This window comes from Helianthus annuus, chromosome 17 (assembly GCF_002127325.2).
Source record: "Helianthus annuus cultivar XRQ/B chromosome 17, HanXRQr2.0-SUNRISE, whole genome shotgun sequence".
NCBI lineage: Eukaryota > Viridiplantae > Streptophyta > Magnoliopsida > Asterales > Asteraceae > Helianthus > Helianthus annuus.
This window is the reverse complement of record NC_035449.2, coordinates 42672853-42700644: the sequence shown is the minus strand read 5'-3', so window position 1 is coordinate 42700644 and position 27792 is coordinate 42672853. Positions and strand designations below refer to the sequence as shown.

General features: G+C 33.7%; 1 protein-coding gene and 1 long non-coding RNA gene across 8 annotated transcripts; one reads left to right on the top strand and one right to left on the bottom strand.

Annotated features, from left to right (window-relative positions):
- Positions 1-1743: 1743 nt before the first annotated feature.
- On the top strand, positions 1744-2784 carry LOC110923739. Its single transcript, XR_002584209.2, has 2 exons — positions 1744-1985; positions 2721-2784. It is a non-coding gene; the product is annotated as an uncharacterized LOC110923739 (long non-coding RNA).
- Positions 2785-13088: 10304 nt separating this feature from the next.
- On the bottom strand, positions 13089-26855 carry LOC110926117 (GDP-mannose transporter GONST3). Of its 7 annotated transcripts, none has more exons than XR_004886944.1 (15): positions 26575-26846; positions 24738-24845; positions 21986-22102; positions 20800-20940; positions 20618-20708; positions 20465-20545; positions 20254-20334; positions 19974-20109; positions 19614-19903; positions 19258-19508; positions 17942-18181; positions 16777-17831; positions 14387-14491; positions 13287-13871; positions 13089-13218 (listed from the first exon to the last, which is right to left on the bottom strand). XR_004886944.1 is itself a non-coding variant. In XM_022169864.2 (2 exons), exon 2 carries the CDS (start codon positions 26225-26227, stop codon positions 25136-25138), a length of 1092 nt encoding a protein of 363 aa, XP_022025556.1. In that variant the 5' UTR covers positions 26228-26233; positions 26575-26855; the 3' UTR covers positions 25004-25135. The 7 variants fall into 7 exon arrangements, 2 of the variants coding, with proteins under 2 accessions (XP_022025556.1, XP_022025557.1); XR_002584984.2 differs by having other exon boundaries at positions 13089-13871; positions 19614-19694; positions 19823-19903; XR_004886943.1 differs by having other exon boundaries at positions 13089-13871.
- Between the last annotated feature and the right edge of the window lie 937 nt (positions 26856-27792).

Here is a 27792-nt window from a genome sequence, read left to right as displayed (position 1 = left end):
TCATTTTCAAACAACTTTCTTCCAATATGTAGTTATGTTGTTAGGCTAGTTTTTCAATTACTAGTTAAATACAAATTAGTTCTTCATATACGTTCTTGAGACAGTTTAAACTACTCACAAATGTAATATGTAATTTGTCTTAGTGACAACTTTAATCATCTAAGTGTACATTCTTTCTCCGATTCTTGTTATTTTCTTCGGTATCCATTGAAACTAAAAACAGTTCCATAAATTTGGATTATTTTCAACGAAATATAATATAAATTCATTAGCATGGTAATCAACCTTCAAATATGTTATAGATATCCAAGTGCACTCCTAATACATGCAAATGCAAATGATAATCGTTTTTTTAGTATATTAAAAGTAAAATAATCCAAGCTAAGCCTAGTCGAGCTAACAAGCGAGCCAAATCGACTCGTTACGAGCCGAGCCAAGCTAGGCTCACTCTCTAACCAAGCTGAGCCGGCTCAGCTCACTTTAAAACTGAGTCATATCACGCGAGCTTTTTCTAAACTAAATCCAAACGAACTCCGAGCCACGAGTTTTTTAAACAGGCCTAGATCTCTCTAGTTTCCTTGTGATTCAAACATTAAATTGAAGAGAGAATCAATATCAAGATCAAAGGGCAAAAAATAAGTACGCTTGTGCCTAAGGTGAGTACGCTTGTGCGTTGAGGACAAAAACTCAAAAACCCTTGATTCTGACATGATTTGCGAACCAAACTTAATTTAACCGCAAAACAGATGTATATAAACTTGTTACTATCAAAGCTTAACTGTTTTAAAACTCAATTTCAACACCCTTTTGACCAACACTCCTAAACCATCGTTTTTTTATCAATTTTTTTAGAAAACCTAGATTCAAAACTAAATCATAACAAATATCGAATAGGCCTAGAATGTTCTTACCATTGTCTCTATGCATTATTGATGATTGCTAGAGCTTCAAGCAAAACTTTCCTACTTCATGCATAACTTAGATCATTAGAACCCTTCTCATAATCACCTCATAAACTTTAAAAATGAAAGTCTTATGATTATAAGACATAATTACCTCAATGATTAGACTCATATAAACACCAATTGATACCCGATTTCTTCTCCTTTTGATTGGTGATGGAACTGAGAAATAACGTAGGATTTTTTAAGTGATACTAGTTTCCAAGTGATGAAGCAGTTGAAGTGTTCTCGCCTCGATATTTTCAACCAACGTCACCTCAACTGACCAGTTAGAGATTGACAGGTTTCATCCATCGATATGATAATTATGGTGGATTGCAGATGTAACGTTCCATATTTTTCCGATTATTTTTCAAGTATTTGTAATTAGTATTTTCATTTCAATCCTTGTAATTCGAGACTTGATCATAATGGAAATCACATTTTATACCATACTTGTTCAATTATACATGTGCAACACGCAAATAATCACAAAATACACATTTATATTTAAAACTGAACCATATATCGAGATTGTATTTTCTCATAAATAAATTCATACATTACACATGCTTACCTACACTTTAAAACCTTAAAAATGTGCTTAACTTTGTGTTAGAAGCACCAAATAACAACCTAACCAACCACAAGAACCAAATTGGTTTTTTTTTTTTTGTATTTTTGAAGACCTTACGGACCGCAAGCAAAAATCCTTACGGTCCACAAGGACCTGGTTTGGCAGACTCCATTTTCAGCTCGCAAATTTTGCCTATTTTGAACCTTCCCTCCTTCCTAACTCCCAACTACCTTCATTAACTCTCAAACCTCTAATACCCACTTACAAATACAACACTTCCACACTTTCAACACTCACACTCTCTAATCACTTCAAAACCCTCTCAAATTATCAAAATTCTAAAGCTTAGGCAGATTCATCAAGTTCAAAATAATGAGTTTTAAGCTTGTTTATGCAACTTTTCTTCTTGTTTTATTGCTTCTTCTTTCTTGGATAACCTTTAGGAGTTTTACCACATGTTTACCAAGGTAAAAAAAGATGGTACATCACCATTTTGATGTCCAAAGTTAGGATTTTTTTTGAGTTTTGTTAAGAACTTTTAAACATGTTCATCTTGCTTCATCTTTGGATCATCTTCAAGTTGCCAACAAATCTCTATGTTGGATAGGTTTGGATTGAAGTTTTGTTCCAGAAATATTATGATTATATGTTTACATTTCATACAACATAAGTCACCAAGTAGCTTCCAAGTAAACAAAGTGAACAACTACACCAATTCTCCAACCATAACCATGTTTGGAAGCACTCGTCTAGTTAAACTCACTTGGCTACTTGGTGAACTAAATGATTTAATTATGTTCTTCATACTGTATTCATGACCATCTGAATCATGCATGTGATGCTTTGTGCATTTGTGAACTCATAAGGTTAATGGATTTATCCAACCTATGCTTGTCAATACATGACTTGACTAATACATGGCTTATACATAATATATATAATATACATATCTCGAAAACATAACAATATTATCAACCAACACGTGGTTGAATATTATGTAATAAGGTGGAGAATATCTTGGTCTTAGATTCCTTACTTTGGACTTCTAATGGGTGAGTTAGTACCCATGAAAAACACTATACATATTAGTGTCCAAATAAGTTTCTAAGCAATACATGTTTTATATAATTTCATACTTATAAGCCCCATTTACCCCAATCTCCATATCATCAAACTCATACACCTTTATTTATCCTTTTTAGGGTAACTTGGCGATTCCATCCTCCAAAACCGCACACTCGCTTTTTATGGAAATCTTCGCAAACCGTGAGTATACTTGACCCATTTTCCGTTTTAATCACTACTTGGGTTGTAACATGTAAACATACTTAATTCACATACAAACACCTAATCTGTATACATGCTTAATTATTATGCTTATTGTGAATCCATGTTTGACATTTCATGCTTACTATTACATCATTAACCTTGCAAGCCTCCCTTAACATGTATAGCGCTATAGGATTAGCACACCTCACTGTTTGTTGGGTCATTGTTAAGTATTTAATCTTTATGGTCTTATTCACTTCGCTGATAAGATTACGCTAGTGGAAACGTTGGATTGATGTTTAGTTTTGTATCTTAGTATGTAACATGATTAGTATACTTTAACATGTGGATTTGAGAACCAATCTTTTATATGCTATGTAGACAAAACTAGTATGCTCACCGACATTATTTGTGTTGACGGATACTTATTACATGTTGCAAGAAATGTATGATGATGCCACAAGAAAACTACTTATGGTGGAATTAGAAACTCACCCAAATTTTATTTATCTATTTTGATGTTTAGTTATGTTCACTTCCAAGATGTTGTATTTTCTTTTAAAACAATGTATCATTGAATTGATGAAATGAAATGGAAATTTAAATTTTTTTAATTATTGTCACAATTTAGTGTTAAGAAGTCTTTGAGCAATCTGTTAGGTCTCGTCTCGATGTTTCCACCATCAGTTGGGATGTGATAGCATAGATGTTAGAATTATCATGTACGATAGCTAAGCATGACCATGCTTTATCAAGGCACGACTGTGCTTCCCACGTGAGATGTGTTATTTGGTAATCAGGGCACAAGCACAACAGTCCTAGACAATGCTTGTTCATGCTTCTCATAGGATGTCCAAATAGGTGGGAGCTTACCAAGGAGAGATCAAACACTTCTAATTTAACACTAAGCTTCAATCTTTGTTTCACATTTAGCTTTCCATAATTTCTTCACTATGTTTCTAAGGATTGTAAGTTCCACACAAACTCAAATTTTTATGCTATTCTTTATAAACATGGCTACGTAACAAGACTTTGTTTACACGTAATTAAAGTCGCTAAATGGACGTAAATAGTCTTATACATGTCATGGAATCGAACCGTTGATATCAAAAGTTAATACTTACATTTTTTATCCTCAATTTTACATATTATAACATTGTAGTTTAATTTTTATCAATGTTTTAAAAGCTGGTTCAAACTGGCCGGTATTACCAGTGGAACCGGATATCGAAGACACCACCGGTACGATAGAGCCCGGTCTAATTAGGGTACTGATTTAGTTTTCGAACCGACGGAAAATCCAATATTACTGGTTCATACCGATGAACTTGTTTATACCCATGTTCAATTTTAAGCTTCAAACTTCCCATTATAATTTATTATAGCAAAAGGTTTTCTAGTTTCCACTGTTCAGTTGAAGTTCCATCATTCCAACATGTAAGTTCAATTGGAGTTCCGTAATTCAAATCTATACAAATCTTCAACCATCTATCGACGTTCAAACACAAGGTTACTTGCTATATATGTTACTTATCTTACTTAATTCTAGTAAATTATGATTATTGGTAACTAAAACTTCTTATTTTATATTGTAGGAAACGAAAATAGTTATTATCTTGTTCACGAGGATGGTGATGATAGTGAATTTCGTCTTTTAAGCGATCGTGAACTTGATGCATTTAAACCTCCAATGCCATAAACTTTAGTAGACTTTTATTTTAAAAAAATAAACTTTGTGGGCAAATTGATTTTTGAGTAAATTGCCATTTTAGTCCCTGAGTTTTGTCCAAATTTGCCATTTTAGTCCAAATAGCTTTTTTTTTTTTGCCTCTGGGTCCCTGACTTTTCCCTTTTGTTGCCATTTTGATCACATACACTAAATCCATCCAAAAACTTCATCTTTAACCAGGGGTATTTTGGGGATTTTTATTTTAAATGTTTTCAATTGCCATTTTGATCCAATTCCAAAAAATCAAAAAAATTCCAAAAAATCAAAAAAATTCCAAAAAATAATAAAAATTCTAAAAAATCATAAAAATTCTAAAAAATCCGTTTCGGCGCGAACCGTTTCGAACCCGAACCGTTTCGACGCGAACCGTTTCGACCCGTACCGTTTCGACCGGAACCGTTTCGACCGGAACCGTTTCGACGCGAACCGTTTCGACCCGTACCGTTTCGACCCGAACCGTTTCGACCCGAACCGTTTCGACCCGAACCGTTTCGACGCAAACCGTTTTGACGCGAACCGTTTCGAGCCGAACCGTTTCGACGCGAACCGTTTCGACCCGTACCGTTTCGAGCTGAACCGTTTCGACGAGAACTATTTCGAGGCGAACCGTTTCAAACCGAACCGTTTTTAGCTGAACCGTTTCGAACCGAACCGTTTCGAGCTGAACCGTTTCGAAGCGAACCGTTTCGACCCGTACCGTTTGACCCGAACCGTTTCGAGCTGAATCGCTTCGACGCGAACCATTTCGAACCGTACCGTTTCGATGCGAACCGTGCCTTATCGACGCGAACCGTTTCGAACCGTACCGTTTCAATGCGAACTGTTTCGAACCGAACCCTTTCGAACCCAACCGAACCGTTTCGACCCGAACCGTCGAAATGGTTCAGCTCGAAACGGTTCGGTTTGATAAGGCACGGTTCGGTTCGAAACGGTACGGCTTGAAACGGTTCGGCTTCAAAACGGTACGGGTTGAAACGGTACGGCTTGAAATGGTTCGGCTTCGAAACGGTACGTGTCGCAACGGTTCGCGTCGAAACGGTTCAGCTTGAAACGGTACGGGTCGAAACGGTTCGCGTCGAAACGGTTCAGCTCGAAATGGTTCAGGTTCGAAACTGTTCGCGCCGAAACGGATTTTTTAGAATTTTTTAGAATTTTTATGATTTTGTATAATTTTTATTATTTTTAGAATTTTTTGGAATTTTTTTGATTTTTTGGAATTTTTTTGATTTTTTGGAATTGGATCAAAATGGCAATTGAAAACATTTAAAATGAAAATCCCCAAAATACCCCTGGTTAAAGATGGAATTTTTGGATGGAGTTAGTGTGTGTGATCAAAATGGCAATAAAAGAGAAAAGTCAGGGACCCAGAGGCAAAAAAAACTATTTGGACTAAAATGGCAAATTTGGACAAAACTCAGGGACTAAAATGGTAATTTACTCTTGATTTTTAATTATGGAATTATGTAGTTTTGGATTATTTCTTGAGTTAAAGTTGTATTTTTATGGAATTATAGGATCGACAAATCAATCTGGTTAAACCACCCAGTACACTAATTGAATCGTTTCTGAGCCCAATCAAATAAAATATAAAAACTGGTATTTAAAACATTGAATTTTATGACAACAAATTGAAGGCATGCCAAATCATCATGAATGCCTTTTGTTATTATTCTAATAAATAAGTTAAATAATACATAAAAAAACATCAGGCTGCTACAATCAACACCTCCACATTCTTGATCGTTTCGTACCCCCACCTCCATCAACACTTTCCCTACCACTATCACCATCATCGTCATCTGCACCGCCACCTTCGTTGTTGTCGCTACCAATATCTCACCGACTAATATGTATGTTATCTTCACTAGCTGACACAAAAGAAATATAGAGGGTAAACTTGCTCACCTAAACCAATAACATGTTTTTCTTAAATTATTCATTTCACAACTCAACACAACGTGCCCATTTTGTTCCTCATATTCTTAATAATCTAAGGTTTAACTAGGCTAATGCTTGTATTTAAGATTAGTATTAATTTCGTATATACCCTTACAAATTTGAAAATTTTCATATATACCCAACAAAAACTAAAATTATCATATATGCCCTTACAAAATAGTTAAAATATCAAATATACCTAATTAATTAAAAACAATCTAATAAATAATCATTTTACCCTTGTTTCTTTAACTTCAAGTTTTAATATATGTTCATGTTCATCTTTTAACTTCATATTTTTATATAACATATTTTAAGTTTAAATTTATTTTTACCCATTTTCTTATATATATATATATATATATATATATATATATATATATTCATAAACCATATTATTCTTCATATATAATATATAAGCTAAATAAATTAAGCTAAAAATGAGTAAATATAATATTTGAAGTTTAGGTCATATATGAGATCTTAAAGTTCGAGAAAAAATAAGGCTAAAATTATTATTTAGTAAATTGTTTTCAAGCAATCGGGTATATGTGATATTTCAACTACTTTTGTAAGAATATATATGATATTTATAATTTTGTAAGGATATATATAATATTTTTCAAATTTATAGAGCTATATATGAAATTGCCCCAAGATTATGTTATGAATTACATACAATATTAGGTTAATATAAAACAATAAATAGTGATAAATGATTTTACTCATCACATATTCACATTTATAACCTTACTATAAAATAACTGGTACTATTAGTTAAACTTGTCCCTAATGCAAGTTTTACCACTTCAAGGTATTCAATATAATTATAAATTTTTATTTTTATATAAATATATGATAATTTATTTACTAATCTTTGACCAACAACAATACAAAAAGCATCTCATCCGTAGTAGATTAGAGCATTCACATTCAATCCACCATATTTTCATTCTAAATTACATTAAAAAACACTACATTGTCTCTCTCCTTTTCAATTAAAAAATATTTTTTATACCTTTATCATTATCTTTTCTCTCTTCTCCACTCACAACCAGTTTCAAAATATACTAAAAAATTATAGGGGGTGAACAGTGTCCCCCCAAATATACAGATGAACAGTAACATTTTCTCTCTCCTCCACTCATAACCATTTTTTATACTCTTTATATTTTAAAAACACCACACACATAATTTGATTATTTGGATGTGAATGCTCTTAGTAGTGCTATTTTTTTTTTTTAGTTTTTATGTTCCAATTAGAGTTAGAGAAGTAAGGATTAGCTACTCATGGGTTTAGCTACATATAAGGGTACGGGTTTGGCCGAACCCGTACCAAAAGATATTTTTAGTGTTATATATCTAACAAAAAATATTAGCTACACCCCTGTAGCTACTAATATTTACATCTAACAAAAAGACCCGAACGTTGAATATCACTTACTATTTGAAATAGGTTGAGTTGCGATGGTAAAATAAGTATATTTTCTATTATATAAAGAAAATTATTTATAAGATTAAAACTACATATAGAAGGTGGGTATAATATCAATATGGACAATTGGACATAACCAGCGTAATACGTTGCATGTCACATGTGTGTTTCCCCGGTGAAGCGACACAACACGTGACATGAAATTACTCGCCTAATTCGAGACAAAGAAAATGAAATTAAATACGCATGTTTCGTGGAAACAACGTCACGTGAGACTTCGAGGATATCCCATGATTTTAGCTTCTCCTTAAACATGTGATTACTTAAACACCAAATGAATCTTAAATCTAAATTTAGCGGTTACATCTTCTAACCACTATTCACGGTCAACTAACTATTTTATTCTAAAGAATTTTATATATTTTTTTAATAACTAAACTTGCATCGTGAGAATTGAACCCATGACATCTACTTATCTTACATTTTATCTAACTCATCAACACCATTGGGCTATTCCAAATGGATTAAAGAATTTTATATAAGTAATTTTATAAAAGAATTTTATCAACATAACATATGGATCGCATTCCTCATGTCAACCTCATCCCTATAATTTAATCTTGAGTAAATTGTGATTTTGGTCCTCGTGGTTTAGTGGTTATTACTATATTTTACAAAATCTAAATGCATTGCAATTTACATAACAATGTTTCTATTTTATTGCGGCTTTGGTCCACAAAACTAACCCCATCCAACTTATAGTTAATTCCTTGTCACATGAGAGACATGTATTATTATCAATGTGGTGGACCAAAACCGCAATAAAATGGTAATTAGTTTTATTTACTTTTATCATCCAATTTCTTTTATCTATTTTTTAATTACTATACTTACTGCTATATATTTTAATATAAAAACATTAAATTTATACAAACATTTAAAAGAATAAATTAATACAAATACAGATGATGTCCAAAACAAATTTAGAGAAAGAAAATCCAGGTCAAAGCACTAACTGTGATTATAACTTTTTTTTCTTCATTAATAAACCAATTTAAAACCAAAAAAATAAAAATTGGAAATAAAAATGAATAATAATAATAATAATAATAATAATACTAATACTAATAATAATATAAAACGTTTCTTGGTTATGATAACGTATTTTACCATCAAATGAAAAGAAATATAACTTATAAGATCATTTTTGTTAATAAAAAAAAAGCCTGAATTGATAAATATGAACAATAACAGAAGTTTAGAAAGTATTAACGTGTATTTCTAAGGTTTACTTTACACATGAAATTGTTATAAAAAAAAAAACTAATCAAGATGATCTTATAGTATATTGTATGTTGATTAGTTTAAAGAAAAAAAGATAACATACGAGCGCATTTAAGACACAAAGAAAATGTACGTCGACTAATTGAATGAAAAAACATATTATATTATAGTATTGTATTAGGTTATTGTCCCGTGTAATACACGGGGTGAATCATAATTATAATGTAAAATAAAAAAAATATGTTCATAATATGATCTAAGTATATATAATATAGAGTAATATGCAGACCAAATACGAAATAAATATTGAAGTTTGTATAGTCATTCATAATAATATGATCTGTTATTTGTTTTAGGATTTGTCATAGGAACTTAAAATTTTGTACCACTACTAATATTTATTGTGACATTTTCTTGTTCAAAGGTAACGTATCTGATTTTATCTAATAATAGATTATTCTGACGGGTTAATGTTGGCATAATATTATATTTTCTACCATCCAAATATAGTTTCCTCACTTTCGCTATCATTAACATTAATATAAGGTATGCTCGTATTCAAAGCTATAAACCAATATGAATTGTACGAAATAATTACTTTTATCAGAATTACTAAGGAAACCAATAAAAACTATTGATAATGTAATATGTCCCATACAATTTGAAAGGTCTGAAAAGGGACTTCTAGACAGATAAAAGTAATGTAAATGAATAGACAAAAATTGAATCAATAAAACCAATTAACTATAGTTGAGAAAATACTATGTATAGTGTAATACTTTACATGTACAATTGAACCAATAAAACATATATATAAGTGAAAAAATAAAAATAAAGACATGAGACACCATACGATAACTAAGTAAGTCTAAATTTAAAAAAACAAAGTTATGACATTGTGAATGTGAAGATACCTTTCACAGACCTCTACATCTTAGTTACAATAGGAAAAAATATGTATGTTAAGAGTTTACCTTGTTTTAAAACACATATATCTAACTTATCTAAAAATACATGATGTTTTCTATGTGACATAGATAATATGCATATTACTTATTTGACATGGTAAATTTATCTAAAAAACATGATGTTTTCTATGTGACATAGATAATATGCATAGCATATGAAGAGTAAAAAGACATGACGTTTTTAGTATTTAGTATACAAAATTACATTTATTTGATCTCTGTAATACACATGGTTTCTAAAGATATAACTTTTTTTATTATTTGATGTATAAAATTACATTTATTTAACCCGTACAATATATAAGGTTCATAAAGATATAAGTTTTTATTACACGGGGTTCTAACCTAGTAATGAAATACTTGTATTAAAATTATAAGAGGTTTTTAATATCAAATTTATTTATTAAGATTATAATAATATACTTGCATTAAAAATTTAAAAAGTTTTTAACACTAAAGTTATTTATTAAGATTACACTTAATCAGATAATATAAATAACTAATTGTTTTTCATGATTATCAAACTTCGACATTGCAATTTACTTTTGTAGATATTTCGTATACACATGGTTACTCATTTTATGGGTTTTTGTTTAATAATTTCAAATCAAAATAAAATTCTAATATAATATTTAAATCTTTTTAATTTAAAATTTAAAATTTATCTATAAATTATTGATACCCTCATTGAATGACATGTGTTCCAAATCAGATTTATTATATAGTATAGATAGATATAGATATAGATGTTGATGTTGATTAACTTAAAAAACGTACTAAGACAAAATATAGATATGTATACGAGTGCATTAGACATTTGATGGGTGAAAAGGGTTTGCAATTAAACGCTTATAATCTTTAAATTTATTTATATAGAATAGGTTGTTTTTAAAAAAAAATTACAATCAATTTAAATACACTAATCATGTATAAATTTTAGAAGGAAACAATCTAACTAACTGATATGATTTTAAGCCATATTAAAAATTATTTATTTTAGTCTAGTACAAATTATTGATATATCTACTTTATAAATCTAAATCATTCAATACTTCACATACGACTTATTGGTTCTATCTCTTATGGTGCATTATGTACAATAGGTTATTGTTTCTATCAAGTTGGATTGTTTTCTTCTAATCTCGTATGACACATTTTACTATAAGAGTAAAAGATCCTGTACAAATAAGCTTATCGTACACAACGTACGAATATGGTGAAAGGTAAAAAACGCGGTGTCATTTTCGTAATTATTTTACTCGTAGGATAATTATCAAAATTACCCTACAAGATCATTTTACAAAATTACCTTACATATTCAAATTTACCCTACAAGATCATTTGTAGAGTAATTTTGATAATTACCCTATGAGTAAAATAATTACGAAAATGTCACCACGTTTTTTTACTTTTCCACTCTATTCATACATTTTGTACAATAAGATACTTTGTATTTGATTTTTTTTCTTTACTATAATTCAAGCGACAAAATCCTTTTCTTTTATTCGTTTATTGCAAGTTGCATACCTTTTGAGTATTCAATTCGTTTATAGATTAATCTATGTTACAAGACATGTTTCGATATAAGGACATTGCCCACCTAATGTAAACAACCTCACTAAATGACCAATGTAAATAGTGTTTTTTTAACACGTGGTGACACACTACTCACTAGTAGATGCTCTTTATAAATGTTCAAACATTTACTTCAAATTGGTGGATGGTTGTAAATAAATGTTTAATTTAAAGCTTTACTTCAAATTGGTGGATGGGGGTTTATACACCTCTTGAGAATGTGACGGTAAATGCCCTTTTAGTGAAATTTGTCACGTTTCATATTCCATTGCCCTAGAACACCGCTCAAACACGCATTATCCCACAAAACAACTAAAACAATTTTGTCAAATGCATCAAACGTGCATTACTCGTATTGGCTTAGGGACTATTTGTTTACCTCTTAATAAGTCTCTTAATGGTTCAGACGTTTTACTGATTCAGCACTTAATGGTTCAGACTGTTTGTCTGAATGGTTCAGACATTTGCCTCTGAATGGTTAACAAATACACAATTTCTTTAAACTCCCAATTGATCTCCTGGTACCCCTAAAAATTTTACCATTTCTATAACTCCAGATTTTCCTCAAAGCTCTAATTATAACAGACCTTATGGCCTTCTTTCTCCTCTTATGTGCTTGCACTTTTTCTATTTTCAACATCAGATGAATGTCATGAGACAACAACGGGTATGTTCAGCCACACACATAGAACCCACCAGATTGCTTTAGAGTGGACGCAAGTAACTAAAACATGATCGACAGTCTCCTGCATATGTGTTTTTACCCAGCTGCTCCATTTCATAACTGGCTGTTGATCTCAAGTGTTATGTCACGGGCCAAATGTTTGAAGATCGCAATGCTATGGGCTGTGCTTGAACGCTTGGGTTACTGGCTAGTCCTGGACTTTATCGGGGGACGGAGTCGGTGTCAATGAAGAGGTGTACGTGCCTAGTCGTGCAAACGACGAACGCACCACTGGTCGAGAGCTGGCGCCGCTCTCCTGATGAGTCCAAGGCAGGACGAAACCAGTGACACACACAAAGAAGCGGGATGGATTGGTTTGTCCCCGGGACTTGGGGACGCCACACGGGGGTCGAAAACTAACCCCGTGACAGTTAGCTGCCTTAGACAGTAGTTCTTCACGAACGAGCTTCACTGAAAATTCTCAGTCTTCCAACCCCATGTATCTGGTATCCAATAAAAAAGTGACCCATTTGACAGAGCAAACACACTGGCTAAACTATATTGGTGCAAATGCATTCGCCAAAACCTCAGACCCGACCCGCAAGTCTAACCAGAAAAATAGAATAAAAACTAAAATAAGGAACTCCCAGGCAACTATGATTTAATAAAATTGAAGGCACTTTGACAACTATGAACAATGAGATAGGATAATTACTAGTTCATTCGATGGCTCTACATTACAAATTCATTCAGATGATACAATTAAAATTTATACAAATTCATTCAGATGATACAAAAATATTATATGGCAAATAGGTAAATTGCCGTTAACCCAAACCTGAAATAAAAATCTTAAATCTTAACCAAATTGATTTCCAGTAGCATTAAAAAAAATCACATGCTTACTTTATGATATCGGATCCAATGATCTTGCTCAAATGTGCATACGCCAGTTCAAAAGGAAGCTGGAGGCATATGATACTCGATATGATAATCGCATCGTTTCTGAATCGTAGCATATGACCGAACCATTCCTCTCGTTGGAACTTCTCTTTCTCGGTTTTATAAGCCCCGAACTTTATTAATCCTATAGACGAATGGAACGAACTCCATTCTGTATCCATATATTTGTAAGCAGACTCTGCTCCAACTGAATAACAAATATGCCACCCAGGGGCGGACCCACATTGGTGCCACCGGGGTCCCCGGACCCCAATCTTTTAAAAAAAAATAGTAGATTCGGTAGATTAAATTGTATATGGACCCCATAAATACAATTAGGCGGACACCATAGAAATAAAAAGAAAGCTGGTGTGGTGGTAAATCTTCCTCTTTTCCACCAAGAGGTCATGGGTTCAATCCTTGATAACCCCATTTTTCTTATTTTTTTAAAAAATCTAGTTCAAACCTCACTTTAACTCGACCCGAACAAGGACCGACCCGAAAATGGACCCCATTGAAATAAAATCCTGGGTCCGCCATTGATGCCACCTACAGTTTGAAATCAAGGATATAAAAACAGAATAGGCATATATACAATAAAGTAAAATGCCATTTTTGTCCTTGGCCGGTTTTGCGACTTTCGTCCAAAGGTTTGTTTTTCCGCGTCTGGATCCAAAAGGTTTGAAATCTTTCCATTTTCATCCAGCTCGTTAACTCCATTTATTTTTCTCCGTTAAGTAAGGGGTATTTTTCGTCTTTTTTGTTAAGTTAAGGGTATTTTCGTCTTTTTTGAATACTTGTACATTATGCTAAATGCTTGTACATAAAGTGAAAAAGACCAAATTGCCCTTTAAGTTGACAAAAAAGATAAAAATACCCTGCCTTAACCGAGAAAAATGGATGGAGTTAACGAGGCGGATGAAAATGGCAAGATTTCAAGCCTTTTGGATCCAAATACGGAAAAACAAACCTTTGGACGAAAGTCGCAAAACTGGCCAAACCTCAGGGACGAAAATGGCATTTTACTCTATTCAATATATAGATTATATTGTATTACAAATTACCTGGCCAAAAGGGTAGAGTTTTTCCGCTTCCAGAATTGGAGAAAGAAGACAGCCCATGAAATTATGCATATAAAGAAAAAGGGAAGTATCAAGAACTGCAAAGATCTGGAATAAGAAATAAGAGAAAAAACAAACAATTATCAACGATTGAAGACTTTACGAGAATAACAACTGTTATATTAAGAAACCGCCCCATATTTTGGTCATACATTTAAAACGTTTCAAGTACATGGAAAAAACTCGGTAGGTACAGTAGCTAATGCTTCCGTCCCAACTCCCCAAATACCATTTACAAGTAGTTCAATAACCACCAGTACCGTTTCAACCCATACCGTTTCGACCAGTACCGTTTCGACCAGTACCGTTTCGACCCGTACCGTTTCGGCCAGTGGCCTCTTGTATCAGCTATTGATGTTGACCCGAATTTTAAAACTTTCTTGATGGGTGGAAAAAAGTCGAATAAAGTTGTTTATAGTGTCGCGTTTCTTATTTTCTTGATCTTGGTAGTCTTGTGGCTGAAAAATGTTTTAAGCAATGTTTTAAAAACCGGTTTTTAAATCAAACCGGATTAGGCTAAAAAATGGTTCAACCGGTTGAACCAGGTTGTACCGAGCGGTTCAACCGGGTTGACTACCTAACTCTATAATTTCATAAATTACAAAATCAACTCAAAAGATAATCCAAAAATGCATGATTACATATTAAAATATGATCAAAAGTAAATCCATAATAACAAATTATCCAAAAGATATCGAAAATCATTCAATTTTCCAACAAGCTCTTTTAAATGAAAGTGTACGATATGTTTAAGCCATTTGAGTGTTGATAGATCAAGCTCACGATTGCATAAAAGATGAAATTCACTATTATCGCCATCCTCATCAACAAGAGGATGACTATTTTCGTTTCATACAATATTAAATAAGAACTTTTAGTTACAAATAATCATAATATATAAAAATTATGTAAGATAAGTATCATATATAATAAAAATAAGTAACAACCCAAAGTAAAATAACCCTGGGCCGGTACCGGTATTACGTTTCAATCCGGTATACCGGATTTTACCGCCGGTACAAATCTTATGCCGTTTCACTTATTTACCGGGGTGTTTCGTACCGGATTTATATCTAGAAACGGTAATACCGGTATGAACGGCCGGTATTTACCGGTTTTTAAAACATTGGTTTTAAGGCCGACAAAATGAACGACAAGGCTGAAGACTTTACTTCTCTTTTAACCTTTTTACTCCATTTCTTCAACTTGTTGCTGACGCAAAACGCTTTCTGGACAGTTTTTTGAAAGGATGGAGCTTAAACGATTTCGTTTTCGTTTTCTTTGAAACAACTAAAAATTGCTACAAACAACTTCAAGGATTCAAACAAAATCGGGGAAGGAGGTTTTGGGGATGTTTAAGAACCGGAACGGAACGGAACCCTACCCGGAACCAGGTACATAGGGTATGGTTTTTTGTCAAAAAAAACAGAACCGGGACCGAACCAGTTATAGGAATAACCTGTTCCAACTCTTAAAAAGAGAAACCTAAACCAGTTTCAAAACCGGAACCGATTACGGTTATTAAAAATACCCAGTTTGTGCACCTCTACTTCCAACAACTGTTAATGTATATTATTTAATATAGATATAGATATAGACTCGAAAGCGTATAAAACCCAACAGACCCAAATTCCATATATTCAACTCAACTTTATACACTTACAGTATTATTCACACCAGCCAAAACATTATATTTGCAATCATACTTCATATCTTACATAATTGACCTACAAAAACTGAACCAAACATCACAAATCCTCAACCTAAAAATTCGTCTAAATTTCATAACAGAAACAAAACTCTTAATTTTGACCTAAAAAGTCTAATCGATTCAATTATAAGCCGATAATCACTCCTAAATGTCAAAATTTTCATATCGTACATAAGATCTAATGAATACGTATCGTTATTAACAATTCTGAATGCAAATAATTGAAAATCGATTAAATTAGCGATAAAACAGAAGAAAATCGAATACGGAAACAATTGAACGAGATGAAGAGGATCAAACCTGTTTGTTTAATTACCTAAAAATCTAAACAAACTAAACCTAATTATCCACAAATCAAACACAATTAAAACTAACAGAAGCTGAACTACCTAAATTACCATCCATTCAACCACAAAATAACATCAAAATTACCCTAAAATTCAGGCACACTCGTCTTATACTGCAAATTAGCCCTAGGCTGCTTCAACCTAATACAAAACGCAGTGGCCGGATTATTAACAACATCCTCATCCATCTTATAAGAAGCTAGTTCCTCGCAAAACTCATCTAAGAAACACATTTAAAACACATGTATATGATAAATTGAATGTAGGTGTGTTACCTGGAAGATGAATTGCTAATCGTTGTTGGATAGTAGTAGCAACGATGATGAACAGCCTTTATCAAGTTGAATCAAGATATGGGAAATATGGTGATGAAAACTGAAGATACGAGATTCTGGGAGAGATGATGGAAGGTGGGTTGAAGATATGGCGGGTTGTGGGAGATATACCCGCCATTTTTTGACGAGGGTAAAATTGGAACTGAAAATAGAATGTGAACTTACATTATTCTTTTCTCTCCCAATCTTTCCGATTTGGAGAGAAACAATTGAACTCCAAAAAACCTTCTTTTTCTCTCCTCTCTTTCTTTCTCCCCATAAAAAAAAACAAAAAAAAAACCCTCTGGAACACCATAACTCTTTTCTTTCCTTCCAAATCCCTTCTCTTCTCTTGAAAATAAAACTCTGGAACACAGTGTAAATGTTTACGACCCTTATAAAAAACGGAGATTTTCCATATTTTGATATCTTTTTTTGCCTTTTTCCTTTACCTCCAACTTCAGCAACATCTTCCACATTTTATTTTGGGTGTTTTTTTCCGCTACTCTAACTCCTACGTACTCAGAAGATCCTGTGAAAGTCCTAGATTGAAGGTGTATCATCCGTCTTTTGTGTATCATAAGCACCTGATACTACATCCAGAATAACGTCCGAGTATGTCATAGCATTTTACGTAAAAGTTGATGTCACATGTGGTGTTGAAAATAAATCTCCCTCGTTGTTAACATCGTCACCACTCTTCTTACTGCATTCACATTCTCATCTACACAGTTTTTTTAATTATCGAACAAATTAAATCGAGTTTATGTTAAAATACATTTTTGTATACGATATAAGAATTTACATTTATTCTGACCAACCCCACTTTTTAAACCTTTAGACGCGCACTTCTCAAAAACATCACATTTGTTGAAAATAACTTTGTAGCGTTCAAATATAGGCAATATCACTTTGGTATTAGGATAACGTGTTGCAAGTTGGTCTATCGCCCCATCCAAGTTACATTTTAAAGACTCAGCCTCGTCGCACAACTCAAGAACGCTAGATACGCAATCCTTCACATTACAATTTAAAAAAAACGTCACATATTTGACTTACATTAACTTTCAACATTTAATTTATTAACAAGTACATAACAAACAAGTAAATAATCGTTTATTCATACCTCTATTGAAAACCCATCAAAATAAACAGGTACGGTTTCATCATCTCTCTTCGACAAATCGACAACCTGATCATCACTTAAAATATCGTAATCGAAATCATCCGCGTACAACTCTCGTATATCTCCAGCCCGAAACCACCATTTTTTATCTCTTGGTCTTTCCTCAAGCTTATCATATCATGGGTCCAAAATCTTACGGGAGATTCCGTACGCTCATCGTCAAAACCTGGACACGATGTGCTGTCGAGATACAACAACAAAAATCAATTATTCGTCGGTCATATCAAAAACAAGTACATAGGTGTATATTACATTGTTAGACATAAAATAAATAAATAACAAGTACACAAATGTATTTAATGTTGAAAGTAGTGTGACACTTGGTTTTAAATTGCGTGATGCGCTCCGATACGTTTGGTCTAAAAATCTGATGCGTGAAGCGCGATGCGAGCGCATCATACGTGATGCGCTCTTTATAAAAAAAATATTAAAAAATTATTTATACATAAAAACTTATGAAAATATACTTGAAGTAAAACACATGACGCAATAAGAAGATAAGAGTTGTGCTTTTTGGTTCAAATCAAGCATAATAAGATATTAATTATTGAAAAAACCAAACCCAGTTCATAAAATCTGGAAAAAAACATAAGAAACAATGTTGCGTGCATCAGAACGCATTATGCGATGAGTGCATCATGCGAAATGCACGCAATATACTCGCATCACGTAAACGCAACGCATCAGTTGTGGCGATGCGCACTCATCAGCGCATCAGGCATTATGCGCGCATTTTAAAACCAAGGTGTGACATACCACCAAAAAAAGTTAGCGGCCCCGGAAGTATGACTTGTTATCTAACTCAGTCACTTTTACATACCCTTATAGTGTCAAAAATAAATTGACACCAATCATGCTCTTTAAACTCTTTTTCTAGACAAAACCATTTGAGCATTGTGTACATCGCGTGGGCGTTCTTTGTACAAGCCATCATAGTGGATATGAAAAGCATCACAAAGTCAATCTTGAACATTGCTTCATCTTCATAAGCATCCTCTCTAACCTTATCCACGTTTTAAAACTAACTTGAAACCTTAACAAACCTATTTTTCCATGTATCGATCATTTTGTTCGTTTCACTTCCACCTGTACTATCCTTTACCACCCTAATCCCACCAAACGGTACTCCTAAAATTTTCCTAATAGAATCTTTGCCGACTTTTATGTGTCTATCAGCAAGGTTTATTCACATGTTTTCCGTATCTAACCTATCAACTACAAAATGAGCCAGGGAGGGATGACGTGATGTCACTTACCTTCAAATTTAATACTTTACCAAAACCCATTCTCCTCACTACATTCCGTTGCCAAGTCTTCATCATAGAAACAACTTCTAACAGTTTATTAGGCGACGTACGAGTCCTAATGCCTGGTAACTCATCATTGACACCAGCCCTAGCACGTTTATTAGATTTCGCCTTTTCTTTTTTTGGGGACTTTTTGGGTTTTCATTTCTTGAACTTGAATACTTCATCTATTGCGTTCATGTTACAATCTTCCTCGAAATCTGGAAAATACACAAACCATATAATCAATGTCACTTTAGTGCATTTTATCAAATACACCACTAGTGTTATATTGTATATACAAAACACTTGATAGCAAATACTACCTCCTTTCTCAGCTTTTTCTGGACTATTAATAAGTTGACCGGTACTCGTATTCGGGCCCTTCTCCCCACTACTTTCTACCACTACAATAGATTAACATAACAAATAATAATAATTTTATGCAACGTAACTTGTGATCTCATTTATACGTTTTATAACACACCATCAGAGTACACTAATAAAAACAATAACAATTTTAGTCAAATAATACCTCCCTTATCATCTTTTTCTCGCCTACTATTTGGTTGAACAGCAGTCGAGCTTTGGCTCTTCTCCCCACTTCTCTTAGACACTACATAAGAAGTACATAAACACGTCAATATGTATGTATACACAGTGTAGAAGTCCAAATAGTACCATACCAAGTTTTTGGCTTTTTTACGCTTATTAGATTTCGCCTTTTCTTTTTTAAGGACTTTGTAGGGGACTTTCTTGGCTTTTGTTTCTTGGACTTGAATACTTCATCGATTGCGTTCGTGTTACAATCTTCCTCGAAATCTGGAAAATACACAAACCATAAAATCAATGTCTCTTTAGTACATTTTATCAATTACACCATTACTGTTATATTGTAAACACACACAAAAAAAAAAAAAAAAAAAAAAAAAAAAAAAAAAAAAAACACTTGATAGCAAATACTACCTCTTTTCTAATCTTTTTCTGGACTCTAAATAGGTTGACCAGTACTCGTATTCGGGCCCTTCTCCCCACTACTTTCTGCCACTACAAAAGAATAACATAACAAATAATAATAATTTTATGCAACGTAACTTGTGATATCTTTTATACATTTTATAACACACGCCATCGGAGTACACTTATAGAAACAATAACAATTCAAGTCAAATAATACCTCCTTTATCATCTTTTTCTCGTCTGCTTTTGGGCAGAACAGCACTCTAGCTTTGGCTCTTCTCCACACTTCTCTTAGACACTACATAAGAAGTACATAAAGAATACAAGTCAATATGTTTACACCAGTGTAAAAGTCCAAATACCACCATACCAAGTTTTTGGCTTTTTTTCACAAACAACATCCCGTTTAGAAGTAGTTTTCTTCAACCTTTCATATTCACTTTCCGTATTGCCGACATAACCTATAATAACACAAACAAATTTAACATTTTATACCGTGCATACTTAATTTATATTTGTACTGTGTAAAACATCAACTATTAAACATTTTACCTTCCAAGTTATCAGAAAACGGAACACGCGCCGCATTGACTGACTTTGTCTTGCTAATTCAATGGTTTCCCTTTTCTACTCATAAGTTTCCCGTTAGCTGTCTTTCATTCTTTCCACCATGCTTATTATCCCCACCAACACCTTTCAAAAAGTAAAAAGGTGTTATTAGGGGTGGCAATAAAAACCCATTTGGGTATTTTGGGTCCTTTTAAAATAAGAAGCAGCTCACAATGGGCCATGAAATAAGTTGGGATGCGTAAAAAATTATCCATCTAAGTTTTAACACAGGTCAGGATGGGTAAAAATTATCCATCTAAGTAAATGGGAGGCCTGTGGAGCAGAACACAACAAACATCCAAAGAAGAAATCGATATGGCTCTTTCCAAAGCTAAGCAAATCGTTTCCGATAATCCCGTCGTCGTCTTCAGGTTTATCTTCTTCTGATTATGATTCAGAATTTCAATTCAGTTACATAATGTTGTTTTGTTTATTTAATAGAACTTTGCATTGAATTCTTAAACCTAATCGCTTAATTTTGCTGATGAATCTCATGTTTTACAGAAACAACAGTTCACTAAATTAATTTAGTTTTTTCTACAAATCGTGAAAGCATAGATGCAAAACAGTGGTTTTCGATTGGTTTGTGTTGCTGAATGATGTTATGTTCATCATAGATTAGTATTAGGAAATTTAATTTGAATTTGCTGCTAAATAACTAGTGTTACTGGAAGAACAGTAAACTAAACTTTGTTTTTCCGACAATTTGTTAAAGTACAGATGCAAAACAGCCGTTTCTCGGTCGATTTGTTTTGCAGAGTGATGCTGTGCTCATCATAGATTAATCTCTAATCTCTCAGATTTTGCTGTTAAATAATAAGTTTTCCTAGAAGAACAGTTAACTAATTTGAGGTTTTTTTATTTTTAAAAGCTTTTTTATTTTTTTATTTTTTTTTTTTAATTTTAATTTTTTTTTTAATTTTTTTGATTTTTTAATTTTTTTTTATTATTTATTTATTTATTTGTTTTTTAGGCTATCATGCCCAAGTCCATTTTGACAAAAACTCATCTTGACCTAAACCCATCCTAACCCATTACCCAAACCTGCCCAACCCACCCATTTTGCCAGTGTTATAAAGTAGTTCAAAACATAAAATCATTACAGTAAAAATATTTTACATAACTATACCTTTACTGATTATTGCGTCTTCAACTCTTTTCTGGTTAATGTCGAGATCAACATACAGTGTCGCTCCATCACTAAATGAGACCTTACCATCTGTTTTTTCATGTGCCATCTCAAAACCTGATTCAATTAAGTGTAATTAAATACACAAACTTCAGACATATTAACAATAGAATAAGATTCATGTGTACTTTAAGCTCTAGCATTATACATCAAATTTTATACACAAACAAAGTCACCTATTTTGTTCATTCCTTCACTGTCAGAAAACAACTGAATAGGGTCATCCATTGAATTTTTAAACCTAGAGGCCGCTTTACGTGATATCCTTTCACTTTTCCTTCCTACAAAATTAAATTAATTAATGGGTTCCTGTAATCATATCTGACTTGTTACAGACTTACTGGTTCTCATTTGGATGTTTGAAATAACAACTGAAAAAACAAAATACATTCAAAGACCTGTATACACAAACACATAAAAGCTAACCATAAGAATATTGTTGAACATTGTTAAAATAAAAAAATATAAACTATCACTGAAATAAACATGTGAACAAATCAGTTATACAGATGTGTACACCTATAGAATATCAATATCATTCACCAAAAACCCCCCAAAAAACAACAAAAGCCAGATGCTGAATAAACAAACCTTTTTATACATATGTGTACATCCCCTACCCCTTCTTTTAATAAAATTTAAAAAAACCCCAGAAAAGAAAACACGATGATAACAACTTGTATGCTGTTGTGATGATGAAAAAACAGAGTACAATCAAGACTTTTAATCAGTTAAAATCCTAAAGTACACAACATCATTGCTATAATCTTAAACTACACAACATCATTGCTATAATCTGAGGGTAAAGTTCTTGTACAAATAATCTTAACATACTAAACATACAAATTGAAGGAAAACTCAAAAAGACAAGGTGGCATTTTTGTAATTATCAATAACTATCAAAGTTACTCTACAAATATACCTAAAAAAACCTAACCACTCCCCCCACCCCCAAAAAAAACCTAAACCCCCCACCCCCCAAAAACCTAAAAAAAACCTACCCCCCCCCCCCAAAAACCTAAAAAAAAACCTAACCCCCCCCCCCCCACACCCCAAAAACCTAAAAAAACCTAACCCCCCCACCCAAGCTAAAATGCTAAAAACTAAACCCCCCAAAAAACTTAAAAAAATTAAAAAAAACACACAAATTATTTTATTTTATTTTTTTAACATTTTTTATTAAAAAATCGCTACTTTTAGTAGCAGCCAAAAAAAAAAATTTTTTTTTTTTTGCTAACGAAATGTAGCGATTTTTTAATAAAAAATGTTAAAAAAAAAATTTGTGTTTCTTTAGGTATTTTTGGTTGTAACTTTGATAGTTGGTGGTAATTACAAAAATGCCACCTTGTCTTTTTGGGTTTTCCTTCAATTTGTATGTTTAGTATGTTAAGATTATTTGTATTTGATCTTTTGCCATAATCTGAACTATCTTCATCAAAACCCACAGATGAAACCCCTATCTTTTGATTACAATAACTATTACAACTTTGAAGGATCTTTATACACACATCGAATGAAACCCTAGCTTTTGCTTACAACAAATCAAACGAAACATAAACTATAAACAATGCGATGTCGGTATACACTAAAAACTCGTACCTTGCTAGGATTCCGGTGACTGAAATCGCCGATCAAAAGTACCCTTTATCAATCGCCGGCGGAAGTTATCAATCACCGGTGGAAGTAATAGAGAGAGAGACAGAGAGAAAGAATGATTTCGATGTTTATTAAGGGGAGAGTTTTGATCTCCTAAAAACTGATATGTGCGATGATTAGAGAACAAAAATTTTCAAAGATACGATATGACTATTCAGTTTCCCGGGTTCTAATGTTACTTTTAATAGAAAGTTATAATAATACCCTTATGCGAATTTGATTACCAAGGAAGTATGATATAATACAACAACAACAACAACAACCATACCCAGTAAATCCCACAAATAGCAAAGCTACTTATAGGGTCTGGGGAGGGTGGGATGTAGACAGACCTTGCCTCTATCCCTAGGGATAGAGAGGCTGCTTCGAGAGAGACCCTCGGTTCCACATGCCAACACACCAAGTCAAACAATATAGAAATAGCATACAGCATCATTTGGACATAATATAATGTAAATTGGAAGTATGATATAATAATTACAAAAATGGCATTAGTAATTTAGTATTAAATCTCATCATCTTCTAAATCGATGGACAAGATTTGTTCATTTTGTTCACAAATGAACCATTGTTAACGCTAGAACCCCACCCTATGTATATAAAAGATTAAAGCCACACAATGTTGAAGCTCTGTCAAAGTCAAAACAGCCAAGAGGTCCAAGATACTTCGAAGTTCAATGTGTCAGTACCTTCAAAGTACTTATCCCTATGTTTCTTGGTACCCAAGTTAAGAACTGAGACACCCCATAAACTGCACACACCCAACACATTTAAATTCAAGTATTCAAAATTTTAACACAGATTGATGCAAGAAACACACAAAATCAATCTTAACTAGAAAAAATTTAACAACTTGAGCCACAAGAAACACATGATATCCCCATTCACAAGCAACAGAACAAAAACCTGAACCCTAAATTACATATTTTAACAAATTAAACTACAACCAGCAGTAAAATTGGCAAAACCAATCAAGGACAAACCCAGACAATCAATACAAACAAGAAACAAAATCCAATTAGAGTTCAACAATCACCTGTACTGTACGCCCAATTTGATCCCCAACGGCATACGCTTCCAACCTCTTCAATAATCACAAAATACAGGATCTTGGACCCTTTTTGGTCTGTTTGCATCTATCCAGCTAGTCCAAATCACAAAATCAGACAATAGAGAGATATATACAATGCATGAGAGTATGTCTAGAACCGAAGTCCATGTTTACAAGAACTCGCAATGCATTTATCTGAATTAAACAATGAACCTCAATCTTAATGGAAATAAGCAAATATATATATATGATAGATTTCAAAACAACTTGGCTTATATTCATGAGAATAAATGGATCTTCTACTTTGTATAAGATTGCTCACAAATGAGACTGACTTGTAAACAAATACATCTTGCAATTAAAAAAAATACAACATACTGTCCTCATTTTGCTTCCTCTGACCCGGTGACGGTAACATTTTCCATTTCAAGCAGTTTTTGTTGCTCCTCTTCTGCATTTTCTACTTCCTTCACAATTTCAGGTTTCGGCTTGTTGCTAGTAGACTGCTGGTACATGACCCCACCGAGCATACAAATCAATAAACCAATCGTTCCGATAAACGTCGAGTGTTTATCCCAAACCATCAAATTGATCACCACAGTTAACAGCTTGTTTACAATACCGAGCACGGTGAAACCAGTAGCCGATATGGCCCTACGACAAGAAAATCCAAAGAATGAAATAGCCAGACCAAACAAGCATGATAACCCGACAGGTAAAATCACCTCAAAAGAATACCAATCCGACTCATCTGTAAATTCGTGTTTTATCTTCTTTAGCTCTCCCATTATCAACAACTCTAGTGGAAAAAGTAGTAACGCTTCAAGATTGTTGTATAACACGAGACCCCACGTGTTGAGCCCGATCGTCATTACCACATGCTTAATGTAAACAAAATCTATCGACATGCTTATCAAGTACGCCAAAGCCCAACTATACGCCATGAATGTGAACTGGTAATCAGTAATGACATAAAGCACGCTACCGCCAAATATAGTCGCGAGTGAAAGCCACGTCTTTAGCGACGGCCACGGTTGGTGGAGGAAAACGGTTTCTCCAATGGCAACGAAGATCGGGACAACGGACCGAAACACGATAAACGTGTCGACGTTTGCATGGAGAAGAAGCTCACTGTTTGTAAAGAGGGATAGATAAAATATAACCGCCGCTGGAAGGAACCGCCACATTGTCAGTAGGTCTAAACGGTCGTGTTCTAGAAGCTTAAAGTGGCCGAATAAGAGGACACCCGCTGCACTCGTGAAATACTGTAAAGCGGTCAAGGCTCCAGGGTAAGGGAACTTCATGACAGCCCATTTGTTGATGATGGAGAGTAGTGACGCCGATAAGCAGTATCCAGCAGCTATACCGTATACCGAAACTTGCTGGACCAAAACACTATACCATTTCGATTCGGGTTCAACCGGAGCACAAGGAGGTAATGACTCTTTTTCGGGATTTTCTACGTCACCGGACATCTGATCCTGTAATTACTATTACAGTTATTAATTATCAATCCAAATCACTAGATTTATAAAATTCCTGTCACATCATCATAACAGATCTTCATCCTAACCCTAAGTAGCAGATAAATAACTACTTAGTGACACAAAATGACATGAAAATACAATATATTATTAACAAACCCTAGAAAAACTTTCAGCAATTGAGATAATACAACGATACAAGCAACAAATCATAGCAATAATATTCCATGATCTACTTCCACCGACAAAATTAACACTATCGAAACATGATTTAAGCAACATTCTACTAATTTAACCAATAAAATCACAACATATCTGTAAATTTAAGTGAGATGTACCTCTAGAGTGAGTGAGATTTGAGTGTGAAGATAGCGACTGATTCACTCACTGACCGGAGTGAGAATGTGAGGTGCGGTTGAGCCGGAACCCGGTAGGAGCGACGAACAGTGGAGCCGTGGGGAGTGAGCGGCGACTGGTGGTTTTCAGAAAAGGGGAGAGTGAATGGGGCGTGAAAGATAACGTCAGATCGACGGCGTCGACGGGAAGAAGACGGAGATATTTTGTGTATTTTTAAAGGTTTAGGAACCCTTATGCGAAAACTCGGATTCAATGTTTCGTTATCTGAATTTGAGTACCTAACACCGGTAGTGCTGTCAATTTTACACGAATACACGACATGAACCTACACGAAGTTAACAGGTATCGTGTATGGCCTTAACAGGTATCGTGTACCAAACAGGTAGACACGAGATTACCTGTTAATTTTCGTGTATAAACAGGTTAAATACCTGTTTACACGTTAATACCCGTTAGTACACGATAAGAAATTAAATTAAATAAAACTCATCAGCCAAGTGCGTGTGGGTTCCTTAATTCCTTTCTATTTCCATTCCTCATTCAATTAAAAAAATAAATAAAACCCTAAACTCCCTCTGTAACTCTCAGATAGCATGTCGTGTTCGTGTTAACAGGTATTAACAGGTAATTTTCGTGTATAACAGTCGAACTGTAGTGTTAACAGGTATTAACAGGTAATTTTCGTGTATATCGTGTCGTGTTCGTGTTTGAAAAAAAGGACACGATAAGTTATCGTGTCGTGTTCGTGTATGGGATTTCGTGTATCGTGTCTTATCGTGTCGTGTCTTATCGTGTACGGGTATACACGATATGCCAGCCCTAAACACCGGGATATATATGGTGATATTACGTAAATGCCCCTCAACATGTCGGTTTCTAGGTGAAGGAGGGTGTAATTATGGTAGTGCCCCTGAAAATGTAAAATACACGTTTAGAAGACATTTGTGCAAAAGACAAAGGTGTTGTTTGTTTTTTCTGCAAGAAAAGGTCTGCAGTCTGTGGACCACATCTGCAGGAGAAGAGGTGGAACAAATGTCTGCAGTCTGCAAGGAGAAGAGGGTTTGTTTTTTTATATCTATAAAATCCTTTTCTCACACATAACACACACAGACACCTCTGACTCTCTCTCTCTCTCTCTCTCTCTCTCTCTGCCTTCCTCTACCACCACAACTAACAACCACCATCCACCTGCCACCACC

What these genes read in the sequence shown, in the direction of transcription:
- LOC110926117 (XM_022169864.2), bottom strand. Translation starts at nt 26,227, where the DNA reads ATGTCCGGTGACGTAGAAAATCCCGAAAAAGAGTCATTACCTCCTTGT.